The 16079-nt window shown below is 40.2% G+C and overlaps 1 protein-coding gene across 1 annotated transcript in view; it reads right to left on the reverse strand.

The window, feature by feature from the left end:
• Positions 1 to 16079, reverse strand: part of LOC122792429 (synapse-associated protein 1-like) — a 353118-nt gene that overhangs the window by 222844 nt on the left and 114195 nt on the right. Inside the window, exon 4 of the mRNA XM_044060219.1 lies at positions 1171 to 1247. Within this exon, the coding sequence (XP_043916154.1) occupies positions 1171 to 1247 (77 nt within the window). The remainder of the gene's footprint in view (positions 1 to 1170; positions 1248 to 16079) is intronic.

The following is a 16079-nucleotide window of genomic DNA, read 5'->3' on the forward strand; positions in this document are numbered from 1 at the left end:
TGAAGGTTTGCTATGTCAATGTTAATCATTTCTATGACAATTCTTTTCATGGCTTTGCATATGAGGCTAGTCAGACTAATGGGTCTGTAGCTCCTGGGACCCTTCGATGGCCCGCCCTTGTGCAAAGGGATGACTGTTGTGGTCCTCCATACCTGTAGCACAAAACCAATTTGGAGGCTGTAGTTGAATAGTGGCTCCAGTAGCCCTGACAGACCATATTTCAGGCTATTTAGGCAGCATCCTAGGATATTCTTGGAGCCCATCAAAGCTGTATTCTTGGTCTTAAAGAACACCTTTAAGACCTATTCCCTACTGAAAGTTGGAAGGGTTATGTTACATGGTATTTCATGGGGGTGGCTGGGGGTGACGAGAGTGAAGCTGAATTTGTCTGCCAGAAGATTTGTTATATCTCGCATGTATGTGAACATGGCTCCATTTACCAGCAGTTCAGCACACTATTGTGTGCTTTCTTTGAGGTTTTGGACATAGCTGAAGAAGGTCTTAGGGTTATCCCTGGCCTGGGACACTATCTTTACCTCAAAATTTGCTTTGTTGGACTTAGTCCTCTTAGTTGTCTATTCAGTTTGATAAGAGAAACTGTTATCATGTTTGATGTTACACATACCACTTTTAGCTATGACTTTTTTTTTTTGCTGTACAATCTGTTTAATTTTGGATTACACTAGGGTGGTTTGTTAAGTTTTGGGCTTACTTCTGGTATGCACAGCCATCTCTATATAATCACTGTCATGATTGTACAGAGCTTCTGTGAATAATTCCACATAGGTTGCTATGTTATCTGGGTTCGGAGGAGTTTGATAGTTTGACAGGTTATTGCTTAATAAAAGGTAGTTTGCCTTGGAGTATTTCCTAACTTTGACAGGGTTTACTGGGGTTAAGATTACAGAATTTATTTTTATTTTGAAGGAGTCACAGTGCTAAGCTGATAGATTTTTAATTAACAAAAACATATGAATGCATACAGACACCAACAGAAAACAAATATTGGCTTTAGAAACATTCTTAACTTACGCAGTGATTTTTTTTTTCAGAGGGCAAAGTCACTTTGCTGCCCAAGATCTATTAATTATTTAATTGTTTACAAGACAGCAGGATTACTGCAGTACTCTGAACTCATTGTACATCTTTGATTACCATACCATGACATACCAGAGAGAGTGTCAGTATCTGCTGCTTTATCACATCCTCATTGTTAAAGCCTTCCCATGGTGCTGCCACATCGGTCTCTGCAAAACATACACAAACAAAGTGACAAGAAGCAAAAGAAAGACGTAGTCTTACTATATCAGGTGAGTCAGATCCAGGCTGGTATTACAAATGAATGAAGCAAATGAACAGGGTATCATCACACTATTTTACCAAACTGCAAGTCACACTGGAAGATCCAGGCCTTTGGTAGCTCTTCCCCAACACCAAGGTAGAGGTTATGCCTCCTTGTCTGATGTTAATCCCACTCCTTCATGTACTAACCCGATCCCAAGATTCATGAGTGAGCTAGTTCGTGGTTAGTCACAACATGGTTCACCATTCTTGCTACTGGGTTGGAAACTGTATGGATCGCATGTAGCCTCTCCCTTTGTGAATTATATCATCTTGTCATGATAGGTCAAGGACATGTTCACATCTAACATTTTGTTTAACACAACTAATACTGGTTTACTTATTTTCTTAATTCTGTATAGAAAACTACAAGAAAAGTTGTCTGGTCCCATGAAACTTGGATTTTACTTGTTACTTTTGGAAGCAGTTACCATGTATGCCGTTATACAAGAAATGCCTCCCCCTTGTCTATATAGCACTCTGGCACATGTCTTTGCTTACTGCAAAGTTTGCACATTTTTTTCTTATACACGTTCATTCACTATGCCCTGCAGTTAGTCGATCTCTGTTCGTTGACAACATGCTGCACTTGCCTAAACACAGCAGGGGAACTAAGACCCAACCAAAAGCAGCAGATTTATAACACAATCAGTAGGGCATGCATGCTGTGTCCAACTTTAAGGCAAAGTAGTTGCAGTGGCAGTCATACACACCCTAAAAAGCAAATTCAAAAAAGATTGATTAGGCTGGTTCTTTTGCTAAAGATGGACAATATACAGAGATTACTACTTCAAGCTAACATTCATTGAGCACAGTTAAATTCAGCAAAATCAGTCAGTCACGTGAAATCAGGGCTGGCTGTATTTTTTTTTTTTTTATTTCACCTTGACAAGTACTTCTGCACGTGTCATATAGGCTACAGTCTTTATCTTCCAAACATACTTAACTGTAGAACTTGTAAGTTAGTGGTTTGTGCAACTGCTCAGATTTTTGTAACATGTACAGATAATTTAGAAAGTATGGCAAATTCAAGGAAATCAAATTAAATGTGGAATTTCATCTCAAGCTCAATGTATATAATGTAAATGATGTTAATATAACAGATTATGACTATTTTAGGCCTTAACCAGCTAATGTGTTGAAAATATGGATGTCAAGAAATACACCGTGAGAGCAAAATGAAGTGAAGCTTGAGAGATGAACCTAGACATTCTTGTCAAGAACACACAACAAGCAGTTATGAGAAGAGAAACTTGGTTAGGATTCTTTATAGCACATGAAACTTTAGCTACCCTAATGTACTACTAATTATACAAAAATAGTGTAAGAACACAAAGTGTTTTATGGCTTTGAAAGCTATGAAACATTTAGTCCTGTCCAGCATCCAGAAGCTAACAGCACCTCTAACAGCTTTAAAAGCTGTTGAACACTTTAGCTGTTTTTTTTGTACAGCAGCATTTTAAAGTTGTTACCATTTCCTCATGCTGTTCTATGGTAGATGCTGTGCATGATCTAGAGCAAGACTAGAACATAACAGCTTTGAAGTACATAACACAATTTCTATTGCATAAAATCCTGTAATTGCACTGTGAAATCATGGAAAAGACAGGTGTGTTAAGCACCTTTTCCACATCAGAAACGTGCTTAGCAATCTTTTATTAAGTGATATCATTGCACTAAAGCATTGTGAGCAGTAAGTAACCACCACCACACAACGGTCATAGGAACCAAAGAAAAAGCTTTAAACATTAACCACTTCATTCAGACTTTTTTTTGTTCTTCTCACATCTGTTCTGTGGTGACTGGTCTGAGTGTGTATGTGTGTGTGTGGCAGTGGTGTATTACAACTTTCAAAGCTGTAAAACACTTTGTTATCATACACTTTTTTCTTTACCTATTGTAGTACATGGAAACCATTTAAGCTCTTTGCACTACAAAGAAATATGACCGTAAACCCTTTTTGTTTTGTGTTCTCAGCATCAACATTAGATTTACCTCAAACTTCACTGGAGGCAAATGTAATTTTTTTTAATTTGAACTGCATTTACTAAAGAAGAACAGCAAAAACAATAAAGAAATACAACATCACAAACAAGAACAATCATAAACAAGAACATTAAAAAACAGAACAAATACAACCTGCATATTAAACTATTTACCATCACTCAAGAAACAGGTCAGGAACACAAGCTTTGTGACTATTATAATACATTTGCTTTCCCAAAAACAGACAAACCAGAAGATATTGTACATATTGGATAAATTGGAAGTCTTATCTATGGTTGCTAATGCAAACCGGAATTACATACATCAATCCATAATCAAGTGGTAGATAAGTAAATGTAATGTAAACAAACTCCAACACATGAATATTATTAACACTGTTGCTTTTAAGGTGAATTTCTGGGCATCCATGTCCTGCACACATAACAGACCTGATCATAATCCACTATCTTATGCATCTCTTTAACTACAGAGAGGTATACAACATGGCTATCTTTTTCCAGATTTTGTAGCATGATTTGCGTGCTCCAATGTAAAATATGTGGATTCACTTCAGAAGTTCGAAATACTGAAATATCGAATTTCAGTATCTCGAGCCCCAAGAAGTCGAATCCACAGAACAGCGAAAACTGAAAACTGTGAAAATCAAAACCTTGAATACCGGAGGTTTTGAATTTTGCGGTACTACTGCACACACACACACACACACACACACACACACACACACACAAACACACACCATTCTCCACACAAACACGCACAATCTCTCTACATGTAAGCAGGGGGGCAAGCCCCCCTGCACCCCCCATGTGAGGGGCTCCACCCTCCACACACCCCCTACTTAAATATTCTCACTCCGAGGTCACACTACATACAAACACACACAAAACACCACCACACAAGCTACATTCCCCTCGCACACACACATCACAGCAACAAAACACACTGAAACACACCACAGCCCCTACTCAAAACCCTTAACACACACACACACACACACACACACACACACACACACACACACACACACACACACACACACACACACACACACACACACACACACACACTCACACTCACACTCACACTCACACTCACACACTCACACTCACACACTCACACACACTTACCTGACTACATAACCACAATGGAAGTTCAGAAGCGCAAAATCCAAAACCTCCAGTATTCAATGTTTTGAATTTCGTGCTTCTAAACTTTCGCTGTTCTGTGGATTCGACTTCTTGAGGCTTGAGATACTAAAATCCGAGAGTTCGGTATTTCGAGCGTCTGAAGGGAACCCAAAATACATATATTCTTGGTGGGTAGTTAAATAATGTCTGACATGTTACATAACTTCAGGCACTTCATGGAGGATAATGGAGAACAGAAGCCTCTTCCCTAAAGACAGAAAAATGGTCTTGAGCAGTGCAGAGATCTTGGAGGGGGTGCTTAAAGATGATTATGAGAAAACAAGTATCTGTTATTAAAAGGCTGTTTTAAGTAAGGAGACAAAAACTGAGATTAGACAAGTATGTACTTAAACAAGCTGACAGTACAGATAGAAATGTAATAATGAAAACTGGACAAACCTGAAATGAAACAAGGGATACCAGTGAAAAACAGCCAATCACATTCCTCTGAATGAAGTTCAGACAGTGTCTTTTATCTGAAGCTCATTACACTAATGGGAAATACTCACTTTCCAAACAAATACATACATTTTAGAACCCAGAATTATCTTACTAATGTTAGTAGATAGTATGGAAAGAACATCTTCTTTTTTACTCAATGCCTTAAGTTCTTAATGTAAGGAATTGGCAAAAAGGGGGGATTTGTCCTTTTAACCTGGCCAGTTTTATCATCTAAAAGTTTTTATCATATCACATTTTAATTACACTACCTTAATATTGGAATCACTCTTCTCTTACTGCATTTAAAGATGTAGCAGCTGCCTCTGTAGTTTCTGTAGATAAGCACCCAAAGTACTACAATATACAGATTTGAGAAAAAGAAAAGGATTTGTGACAAACATGTTAAATTTGTCAAATCATAATTGAAGCAGTAGCTGTAGATGTTTCTAAGAGACCTAACCAACTGTTAAAAATATTTTATTCTCATTTCCAAGAAGTTTCCCTTAGAAAAATAAATATTAAACCATTAATGCAGGGGCAAAAAGTCAGTTTGTAATGTAAGCTTTTAAAGCAACAAGACACGATCTGAAGGAATGATGATATTATCATTTAATGAACTAAGAAGAAAAGTCTTTCTTATAATCAAATTTGGGTTTATCAACCTAACTTGGAAAAATACTAATAACTAAAGAATTAGCTAGTAAATCTAGCTGATCTCCTGTAGAACTCTTAAATGTCTACCACCTCTATTACTGCTCCTGTTTGTAATATTCATGAATGCCATACACAATATATCAAAATCAACTTACATCATTCAATATAACGATGACTCAACTTTTACATCTGTACACCAGCTCACTGAGCTTCAAATTATCATACATCGTTAGATTACCTCTTTGGAAACATGATTTATTTACTCTCAGTTAGTACTAAATGTTAACAAGAATGATGCTTTTTTTCCCTCTGACACTTGCAATAAACAAGTTCAAATCATCAACATTTTATTACTCAGCAACACAACCAGAGAGCTCAAACAAAACTACTAGGAGTGACTACAGACTAAAACTCAATATTTAATCAGCTGTCCATGACCACATGGAAATAAAATTAACCAAAAGCTTGAAATATTACATAGAGCAAAATAAAACCCTATATCCTAGGATTTACACTAATGACAGCCCATACATATCTACTACCAAGTCCTACTTTGTTACTTGTAGTCTTACAAACATTAAAAAATAAAAACTTCAAAAATGTTAAAACTAAAATGTATATGTAATCTCCCAAATGAAACTCACTACAGCTCTACAAAAAATGGAATGGCTAGAATCCCAAAACCCCAAACATCATCATAATTTCTCAGCTAAAAATTGTACGCAATATGCTCTATATACAAGATCAATGTCCAACCATTACCAGCATAACCCAGTTCTATCATCCTAACAGGTCCCTACAATCACAAAATCAAAAACTACTGACACAAAAGTCAAACAATTTTGTATATTCACTTTATTCTGTATTTGTAGCTAAAATACAGAACTCTTTATCAAGCTACATAGGACTACAGCAAAGTTACAAACTCTTTTCAAAGAAATTTTACACATATACGAAAAATTACTAGAACTGGTCTTGCTTACATATAATGATCATTTCTAGCAATACAAGAGAATTGGCTCAGGGTTTTCATTTGTTAGCATAAAACACCAGGAGCTGTGGCAACTACAAACATGATTGAACAAAGGTACTGAACTTTAATAAAAACTGAAGTTTTTGTATTCAGAGCATTCCTTGCAGCATACAGAGTTCAACAGCTGTGTAGTCCCAACAATACATCGTTTTTCCATTTAAAACAGCAATCCAGTTCAAGGCATACCACAATAAAGCAAATAAATTTCAATGGTCACCATATGAAGTATGTTGGCACTTAGTTTAGGGAGTTCCTTAAAAAAGAAACTGCATGGCCAAAAAAAGAACTGCCAAAAGTTAATCCACGACCTTAAAGAAAGGAACCGAAGCTCTGCTAGAGTCCAAAAAGAGGTGTTTTTATTTCTGAAATATTCCAATACCGTGAGTCACAGAAAAAAATCACACAAGCGCTTTCGCTTAGGCAGTCCTAAGCTTTATCAAGTAAAAACAAGTTGCAGTGTGTAGTAACCTCCATTAAATACCCTAGCAATTATATAATTAATTAGTAAAATCTGATGCTGAAGTGCTCTGATAATTTAAAGTTATATACTAAAAAATGATTATCATCACAATAACTCGAAAATGAAATATTTGCAATGACATGTGCACTTATGTAAAAATGAAATAACCATAAAAAACATGTAAAATACCAGTTGCATCAGTTTCTAAGAATAGAGATCTGAAGTCTCGTTGGGGTTGAAGATTATTAAAACATGTTTGAAATGTGTTTGAACTAGTAATGAATTGATAAAAAATGTTTGTTTTACACTGTTAAAAATGCAGTTAAAATAGCATAGGATATATTTAATACCCATCTACGTAGAATTTCGTCTTGAGTTTGATTTATTGGTTGAAGTTGTGGAGCTGTGGGTGTTCAGTGATATAGTGTAATATGTGGAGATGTTCTATTATAGAATGGACTCAAGTACAAGAATTACAGCCTAGCCCTCCTGAGCTTGAGGACCGGTTTGATGCTGATCATCCCATTCAGACCTGGTGGCTTCCCTGCATTCAGTCTCAACTGCCATAATAGTTCACGGTAGCCCAAGGTGGATTCCCAGTCCCCACCCCTTGCATCTGGTTCAACTTGTTCCAGGACTAGGAACTGGATTTTGGGTTCTGGGCAAGAGAGTGAATGCTTGTAGAAGGCATTGGTTTCATTCTTCTTGGTCATGTCATAAAGATGTTCGTAAATTCGTTTTCTTAGTTCCCTCTCAGTTTTGCCCACGTAGAAACTTTGACAGTTGGTGCACATCCCCAGGTATACAACTCCTCTGGTGGCACAGGTGTAAAATCCAGTAGGGTGTATCTTGTAGTTTCTAGACGGGAGGTAGGGTGCTGTCTCTTTGGATATGGCATGACACTGGGCGCAGGCGCCACATTTGAATGTGCCGAGCCTTGGTTGTTTTACCATCATCTTGTTTCCTTGGTTTCTTTCAAATATTTCCTTTAAATTAGCACCTCTTTTATGAACAAAACTAGGTTTTGGTGGTATATAATCCTTTAGTTCTTCAAAGAGGGTTAAAACTGGCCAATGATGTAAAATTGTTTCTTCCAATTCATAGGAATTTGATGAGTATGTGTGTGCAGAACTGTTGATGTGAACAGCATCTTTGTTTTGTGTATTGCTGGGCACTGATTCAAATCCCCCCCCTAATATTGGTTTGTAGAGGGAGTGTCGTGCAGATTTTACCTCTGCTGCTAAAGTTAAAAATAATTCCAAGGGGTAACCTCTCTCCAAGAAAAGGTTTTTCAAAAATTCCACCTCGGATTCAAAGTCTTTCTCCGTACTGCATATTCTACTTGCTCTGATGAGCTGCCCCTTAATAATCCCCTTCTTTTGATATGGTGGGTGGGCACTTTCGAAGTGTAGAAAGGAGTTGGAGAATGTGGCCTTACGATGTAACTTGGAGTGGAAGGTTTTCTGGTTGTAGTCCTTGTAGAGGGTAATGTCTAGGTAATGAAGTTCGTGTTGATCCACTGTGTGTGTGAATTGCAAAAAATTTTTTGTTGAATTGATATGTGTAAGGAATTCGGATAGATTTTCCTCAGAACCAGACCATAGAATACAGATGTCATCCAAATAACGTCTGTAAAAAAGAATGTGATCTTCCCATGGAGGTATCAAAACGAATGTATGCTCCCACATGTGCAGTACTACATTTGCATAAAAAGTTGCACAAGATGCCCCCATGGCAACTCCCTTGCGTTGTCGGTACAATTCACCATTAAAAAAGATGAAGTTGTTGGACAAAACCATTTCCATCATCTCGGTAAGCAAGTTGGACATTTTGTTGCTGAGAGTGGTGTTCTGGCCGAGAAATTGGGCAAACCATTCCAAACCTTCTTGGTGAAGTATGTATATGAAGTATGTTGGCACTTAGTTTAGGGAGTTCCTTAAAAAAGAAACTGCATGGCCAAAAAAAGAACTCACATGTACTAAGTTTGAGATGGCCATTTCCCTGAATATTTCCTTTTCCTCCATGGTATGGCGATCTCACAGTTCATATACATACATTTTGGTGGGGTGCAAGGGGCATGACCCCTGCAAAAAAAAAAAAAAAAAAAAAAAAAGTTTAAAGGAGAACAGCATCATTCGATATTGGCCCTTCTGTGTTTTAGGTCTTTTTTGGTGTGTCGGCACTTGCCGTTAAGAGTGAAGACATATCAAGAGGGAGCCAAATTCAACACACACACAACGCAGTGCAAGAACTAAGTTAATAAAAGCAGAAGCAATTTCCTAATGGCCAGGGAGCAGAAACTTATCTGTGTTAAAAGACACAGCTTAGTTTGGGTGCACTGTATCAACTACGCTTTTAAAATGGGTAATAAAAAACAAAAACATACTTCAGCCACTAATCTATTCATGAGGATGAGAACATGTTTATTAAATGCTTTTCTACTGTCATGTTCATACCATACCCTATTAATTTGGGTTTAATTAGCTTCTCAGGCATTTAAGAAGCAATGGAAGCTTTGTAAGTTCAACCATCAAGCTTACTATCTACTAGTCTTCAAAATTCATGAAAGCTTGACTACCTAACCTCATGGTGATATTTTCTACCTATCTGTATACTTATTATTTCTAAAAGACATTAACGACTGAAATCTTACTGTAAGCAGAAATGTATTTAATGATCTTGGAAGGTGTTGTAGCTATCACTTTTTTCAATCACTGATACTTATTTTTGTATTAGGTTCCCTTATCTGTTGTTAGATTCCCCAAGACATGCATTCCAATGACAGACTTTAAACAGAGCCACATCAGACACTACTTTACTGACTAGGCAGAGATCACCTATCAGCAACTTAAAAGAAATCAAATAAAATGACAGTTCCTGAAGCCTTTTTCAATAGTTTAAGCATTCCAACCCTATAATTTAAGTAAGAAATCACTGTACCTTTTTAAGTTCTTTCAGGTGGCTTTCATTCAATAGTAGGTGAGATCTGTGACATATAAAGTAGTATAGTGGTCACCTTGGAACGAATGGACACAACCTTTAGAATTAGATGGACTACAGAACTTACTTCTGTAACTTTGGTAAATATATACCAGTCACAGTTTAACTTGTTCATAGGTTCATAGGTAGGTACTAGGCTATCTGCCCAAGGGCATTTATAAGCCTAGCCAGAGTGTGTCAGCTTTCGCCACCCCACTGATTAATTAACTGAGCCTCTGTCAAGAAAAGCCAATGAAGTGTTCCCAGGGGTGTATTGTCTGTTACCCATCCACTTGTCAAAGTTTCTCTTGAAGAGTGTTAGCGAGGGGCTCTGCCTAATGTAGTTAAGAATTTTGCTCCAAAGCATGGGGAGTCTCTGTGACAGGAATCTATCCCTCCAGCATGTTCTATTTATTGTGGTGGCGCGGTTTAGCTCACTGGAGCATGTGGCTCGCAGTGACTTGAATTTCTTTAGGTGGAGCATGTCCATCAATTCTGAGTTGCACACGGCTTTGTAAGTCAGGCAGAGATCACCTCTGAGTAAGCGATATGCCACTGAGTACAGCCAGAGTTTTTCCAATCAGGCTGCACAGGACATATGTTTGAGGCCAGTAATCTTCTTGGTGAGGTACTTTTGTGGTCTTTCCAGCTGTTGGAAGTGTCTTGTGAGGTACATCCCAAATGGGGCATTGTACTCTATGATGGATCTGATGAGTGACGAGTAGAGGGGCATTATAACCTCTTTAATTCTAGATGCAAACCTTTTAGTAATTAGATGGGCTACATAGAAAGATTTCCTAACTACTTTGGCAATATGATTGTCAAAGGAGAGATTACTATCTACCTGGGGTCCCCAGATCTCTTATTACCTCTTCTGTATTAAGGGGGCTACCACCTATGCGGTAATTCATGGGTGTGTTGTTTTTCCCAAATGGGATGACTATGCATTTTTTGGCATTTAGCTTGAGACCATGACTTTGACACCAGGTGTTCGTCTCGGTAAGGCCCTTTTGGAGAATGTCCATGCCAGCCAGAAAGTCAATTATGGCTCCCAGTTTACAGTCATCGATGAACTTGGTTAGCCATAGTCCTCCTGTGTTTGCCTGTACTTCTGAGAAGTATATGCCGAACAGTAGGGGTCCCAGGACTGAGCCTTGTGGGACACCACTTGTGACTGGTTTAGAGTCGGACCAGGAGCCCGCTTTTCTTACTGTGTGAGTTCTGTCTGTAAGTCAGTTGGCAACCTATCTCATGACGTAGGGGTTTATGTTCAGGCTGGTGAGTTTTTCTATAATTCCCGAATGGGGAATGGTGTCAAAAGCCTTGGTGAGGTCAAGGTAGGCTGTGTGAACCACCTTCCCCTCATCTATGGACTTGGTGACTGTCTCGGAGAAGTCAACCAGGTTAAGTATGCATGATCTGCCTTTAACAAAGCCAAACTGGGTAGGGTCAAATGTTTGGAGGTTCCCAATATCTTTGTTAATGAGTTCCATGATGATGCACTCTATAGCCTTGCAGACCAGGCTAGTCAGGCTTATGGGGTGATAGTTACCAGGGTCAGTTGTGGCCCCTCCTTTGTGGAGCGGAATAACCGTTGCTGTGCACAATTCTATGGACACATAGCCTGTGGAGAGGCTGAGGTTGACAGTGTGTTTAGGTGGAGGGTTAGTTCGTTCTGTAGTTTGTGCAAGACACAGCCTGGGACACCATCTGGCCCCATTGACGCTGTGCTTTTGGCTTTTGAAAGGGCTGTTTTCACCTGTGCATCTGTGATTTCTGGGGCACTACACTTTTCCGGTATTGTTGTGGGCCCTTTTGAGGGTGAGAAGGGGGTGAAGTTTGCATATCTGCCAGGATGTTGGCAATATCAGTAGGTTCAGTATATTTTGTGCTATTTTGCACTAGTTCAGAGCATATCTGCGAATTGCCACTTAGATTCTTGACATAGCTAAAGAAGGCTTTGTGGTTATCTTTCGAATCCTTGGCTATTTTTCTTTCGAAGTTAGCCTTGGATGATTTTATGAGGGACCTTAGTTTCTTACTGATACTGATTAGGGATGTCTTTCCTTCTTGGGATTTGCTTTTTTTCTGAACTAGTTTCCTCCTTCTATTGTATAGCCTGTTTATGGCAGGGATCCACCAGACTGGTTTACTTCTCTTAGGGCAGTAAGTCTTGGTTTTGCTAGGGGTGGCATGATCCATGCATCCTTGTAAGTGCTCATAGAGTGCATTTGTAAAGGTTCCTGCATCTTGGACACTGTTATCCTTTAGCATGGGGGCTTTGAAAATTACCACCTCTGTCTTAAGTAGGTGAAGTTTGCTATAGAAAAATGTTTCACTATGGTTTCCTTGGTTGGGGGTGGTGGTGTGGTGTGGACAACCAGAGTGATTAGTTTATGGTCTCATCTAACCAGTGATGGGTTGACCTCTGGTGCGGAACACCTGTCGCCCATGTTGGTGATGACCAGGTCCAATAAGTTTTCGCCTGTGGTAGGGGAGTTTACCAGCTGATCCAGGGCATTTGAGTTGATAAACTCCAGGAAGCGCTGGACCTGGGAGTTTGTACTCGAGTAGTTTTCCCAGTTAACAGTAGGGTAATTGAAATCACCCAATATCAGGGTGTTCGGTAGGATCTTCATGTTTTTCAGTGTTTCCAGAAAGGCAGAGGGGTGGTCCTGGGTCATGGAGGGTGATCTGTAGCAGGCCACAATTTGCACTGCAGATTTGCCCGATGTTAGTTGCACATGGATGATCTCAGAGGTATCATGCTGCGCCACTAACCTGGAGGTGTAGGTTCATAGGTTCATAGGTTGGTACTAGGCTATCAGCCCTAGGGCCTATACAAGCCTAGCCATAACAATTCCCTGGCTATTTCTTCCCACATTATTTACTTTCCTGGACCCCTGTCTAGCAGGGTGACTGACGTGATCTCTGGGGTGAATTTCCTTTCTCCCATCCAATCGTCAAGGTTCCTCTTGAAGAGGTCCAAAGAGGCACTCTGCTTGACATGTATAGGCAATCTATTCCAGAGTCTGGGGAGTCTCTGGGTCAGGAACCTATCCCTCCAGCATGTTTTGTTTATTGTGATGACAAGGTTTAGATCCCTGGAGCGTGTAGCACTGAGGGATTGGGATTTCTTTAAGTGTAGCATGTCCAACAGCTCTGGGTTTGACATGGCCTTGTATGTTAAGCAGAGATCGCCTCTGAGTAGACGATATGCAACAGAGTATAGCTGGAGTTTTTTAAGGCGGTCAGCGTAGGGCATCTGCTTTAGGCCTGTGATTCTTTTAGTGAGGTATTTCTGAGGCCTTTCCAGTTATTGCAGATGTCTTGAGAGGTACATACCAAATGGGGCGTTGTATTCTATAATGGGTCTAATGAGGGATGAGTACAGTGGGACAATGACCTCCTTTTTTCTGGATGAAAAGCCCTTCGTGATGAGGTGTGCCACATAGAAGGATTTCCTGACTGTTGTGGCAATGTGGTTATCGAAGGTGAGACCACTGTCCACTTGTGTCCCTAAGTCTCTTATCACACTTTCTGTGTTTAGTGTACAGCCACCTATATGGTAATTCATGGATACATGTTTTTTTCCCCAAAGGGGATAACAATACATTTCTTGGCATTGAGTTTGAGCCCATGGCTCTGGCACCAAGCATCTGTTTCTGTAAGGCCCTTTTGTAGAGTATCCACATCATTTGGGGAGTCCCTTAGTGTTGACCTGTACTTCAGAGAAGTAGATGCCAAACAAGAGTGGCCCCAGGACTGAACCCTGAGGTACTCCACTTGTCACTTGTCTGGAGCTGGATTTGGAGTCGGCTACTTTTACAGTGTGGGTTCTATCAGTAAGCCATTTAGCAACCCATTAGGTGACATAGGGATTAATGCCCAACTTAGTAAGTTTATCTATGATTCCAGAGTGGGGGATGGTGTCAAAGGCCTTGGCAAGGTCTAGATAGGCTGTGTGGACCACCTTACCCTTGTCCATGGCTCTGGAGACTGATTCAAAGAAGTCAGTCAGGTTCAGGAGACAAGATCGGCCCTTCACAAACCCAAACTGGGTGGGGTCCAGTGTTTGAAGGTTGCCAATGTCTTTGTTTATAAGTTCCATGATTATACGCTCCATGGCCTTGCAGATAAGGCTTGTCAGACTGATGGGACGGTAGTTTCTGGGATCCAAGGTGGATCCCCCCTTGTGGATTGGGATAACTGTAGCTCCGCGCCACTCAGTGGGCATGAACCTGAGGTGAGGCTATGACTAAACATGACACTTAGGTGAGGTGCCAGTTCATATTGTAGTTCATGTAGTACACAGCCCGGGATGTCATCTGGTCCCATGGATGCTGTATTCTTGGCTTTAGAGAGTGCGTTTTGTAACTTGTGTGGCCGTTACTACTGGAATTTGGCAATCTTCCGGTATTGAGATGGGCCATTTAGGGGGTGAGAGGGGGGTGAAGTTGGCACTGAATCGATCTGCCAGGATATTGGCAATATCCTTCGGATCAGTATATTTAATGCCATTCTGTTTTAGCTCAGAGCAGATCTGAGCATTGCCATTTAGATTCTTGACATAATTATAGAATACTTTGTGGTTGTCTTTGGAATCTTTGGCAATTTTATTTTCGTAACTAGCTTTGGAGGATTTTATGAGGCATCTCATTTTCTTACTGAGGCTAGTAAGGGAGTTTTTTGCATTCTGGGATTTTCCTCTTTTCTGCAACAGTTTCTTCCTTTTGTTGTAAAGTTTGTTTATGGCAGGGGACCACCAGATTGGCTTTCTTTTTTTGGATGAGAGCATTTTGGTTCTATTTGGGATGGCACGATTCATGCATGAGTGGATGTGCTTGTACAGTGCCTTAGTGTAGGATTCAGCAGTTGAACTTTCAGTTCCCATCTGCATGGGTGTCATGAAGTTTGCCACTTCTGACTTGAGTAGCATGAAGTTGGCTTTGGAGAAGTTTTTTATGGTGGTTTCTTTACTGGGGGATGGGGGTGGGATGTGGATGTTAAGGGTGATTAGCTTATGGTCAGACCTGACTAACGAGGGGGTGACCATAGGTATGGAGCATTGATTTCCTATGTTGGTAATGACCAGGTCTAGGATATTGGAGCCCCTGGTGGGACTATGGATTAGTTGATCCAGGGCGTTGGAATTTATGAATTCCAAGAACCGTTGCGCAAAGGTGTTGGGACAGGAGTAGTTTTCCCAGTTAATGGTAGGGTAGTTAAAATCACCCAGTATTAGGGTGTTTGGTTCTATCTTAATATTTTCCAGTATGTTTAGAAAGGTGTAGTTAGAATCTTGGGGTATGGTGGGGGATCTGTAGCAAGCTACAACTTGGATTGCAGTCTTACCTAGTGTTAGTTGCACTTGGAGAATTTCAGACACATTGTGTTGGCCAACTAGCCTGGTGGTGTGAATATCCTTGGTGAATATTGACACTCCTCCACCTTTAGTGTTTCGGTCCTGGTTTGGTGGCCGAAAAGTGTGGTAAGAGTTGTAGTCTGGTATTGCAGGGGTGCTCTCTGGAGCCTTGAACCAGGTCTCAGTTACTGCACAGATATCGATGTTCTCCATTTTTAGGAGTGCCTCAAAAGAGTGCATTTTGAGGTTTAGACTTCTAGCATTGAGTAGCATTACCTTCAGATTTTGCATGCTTGTACCTGTTACGGTGGTGGTTTTGTCCTTTGAAGTTTGCCTAAAAAGGCACTATAGGGGTGGCAAGAGCCTTAGCCAGTAACCTGAATCCCAGGGGCGACAAGTGCAGACCATCTCTGGCAAAGTATCGTGGTCTGTCAATCATGTCATCCCAGGCAGACAGATACTGGATCCCCTTTGAATGACACCATAAGCTTGGCCAATTGTTGAAGTCAATAATTTTATCCTTATATTGTGGTATCATTCTGGGCGAAGGCAGGATGCTACTCAGGGCTAGGGTCATACCTGCCTGGGCCACATGATCCAAGAGCTCTTCCA

This window comes from Protopterus annectens, chromosome 1.part2 (assembly GCF_019279795.1).
Source record: "Protopterus annectens isolate FY-2018-M chromosome 1.part2, PAN1.0, whole genome shotgun sequence".
Lineage (NCBI taxonomy): Eukaryota > Metazoa > Chordata > Ceratodontiformes > Protopteridae > Protopterus > Protopterus annectens.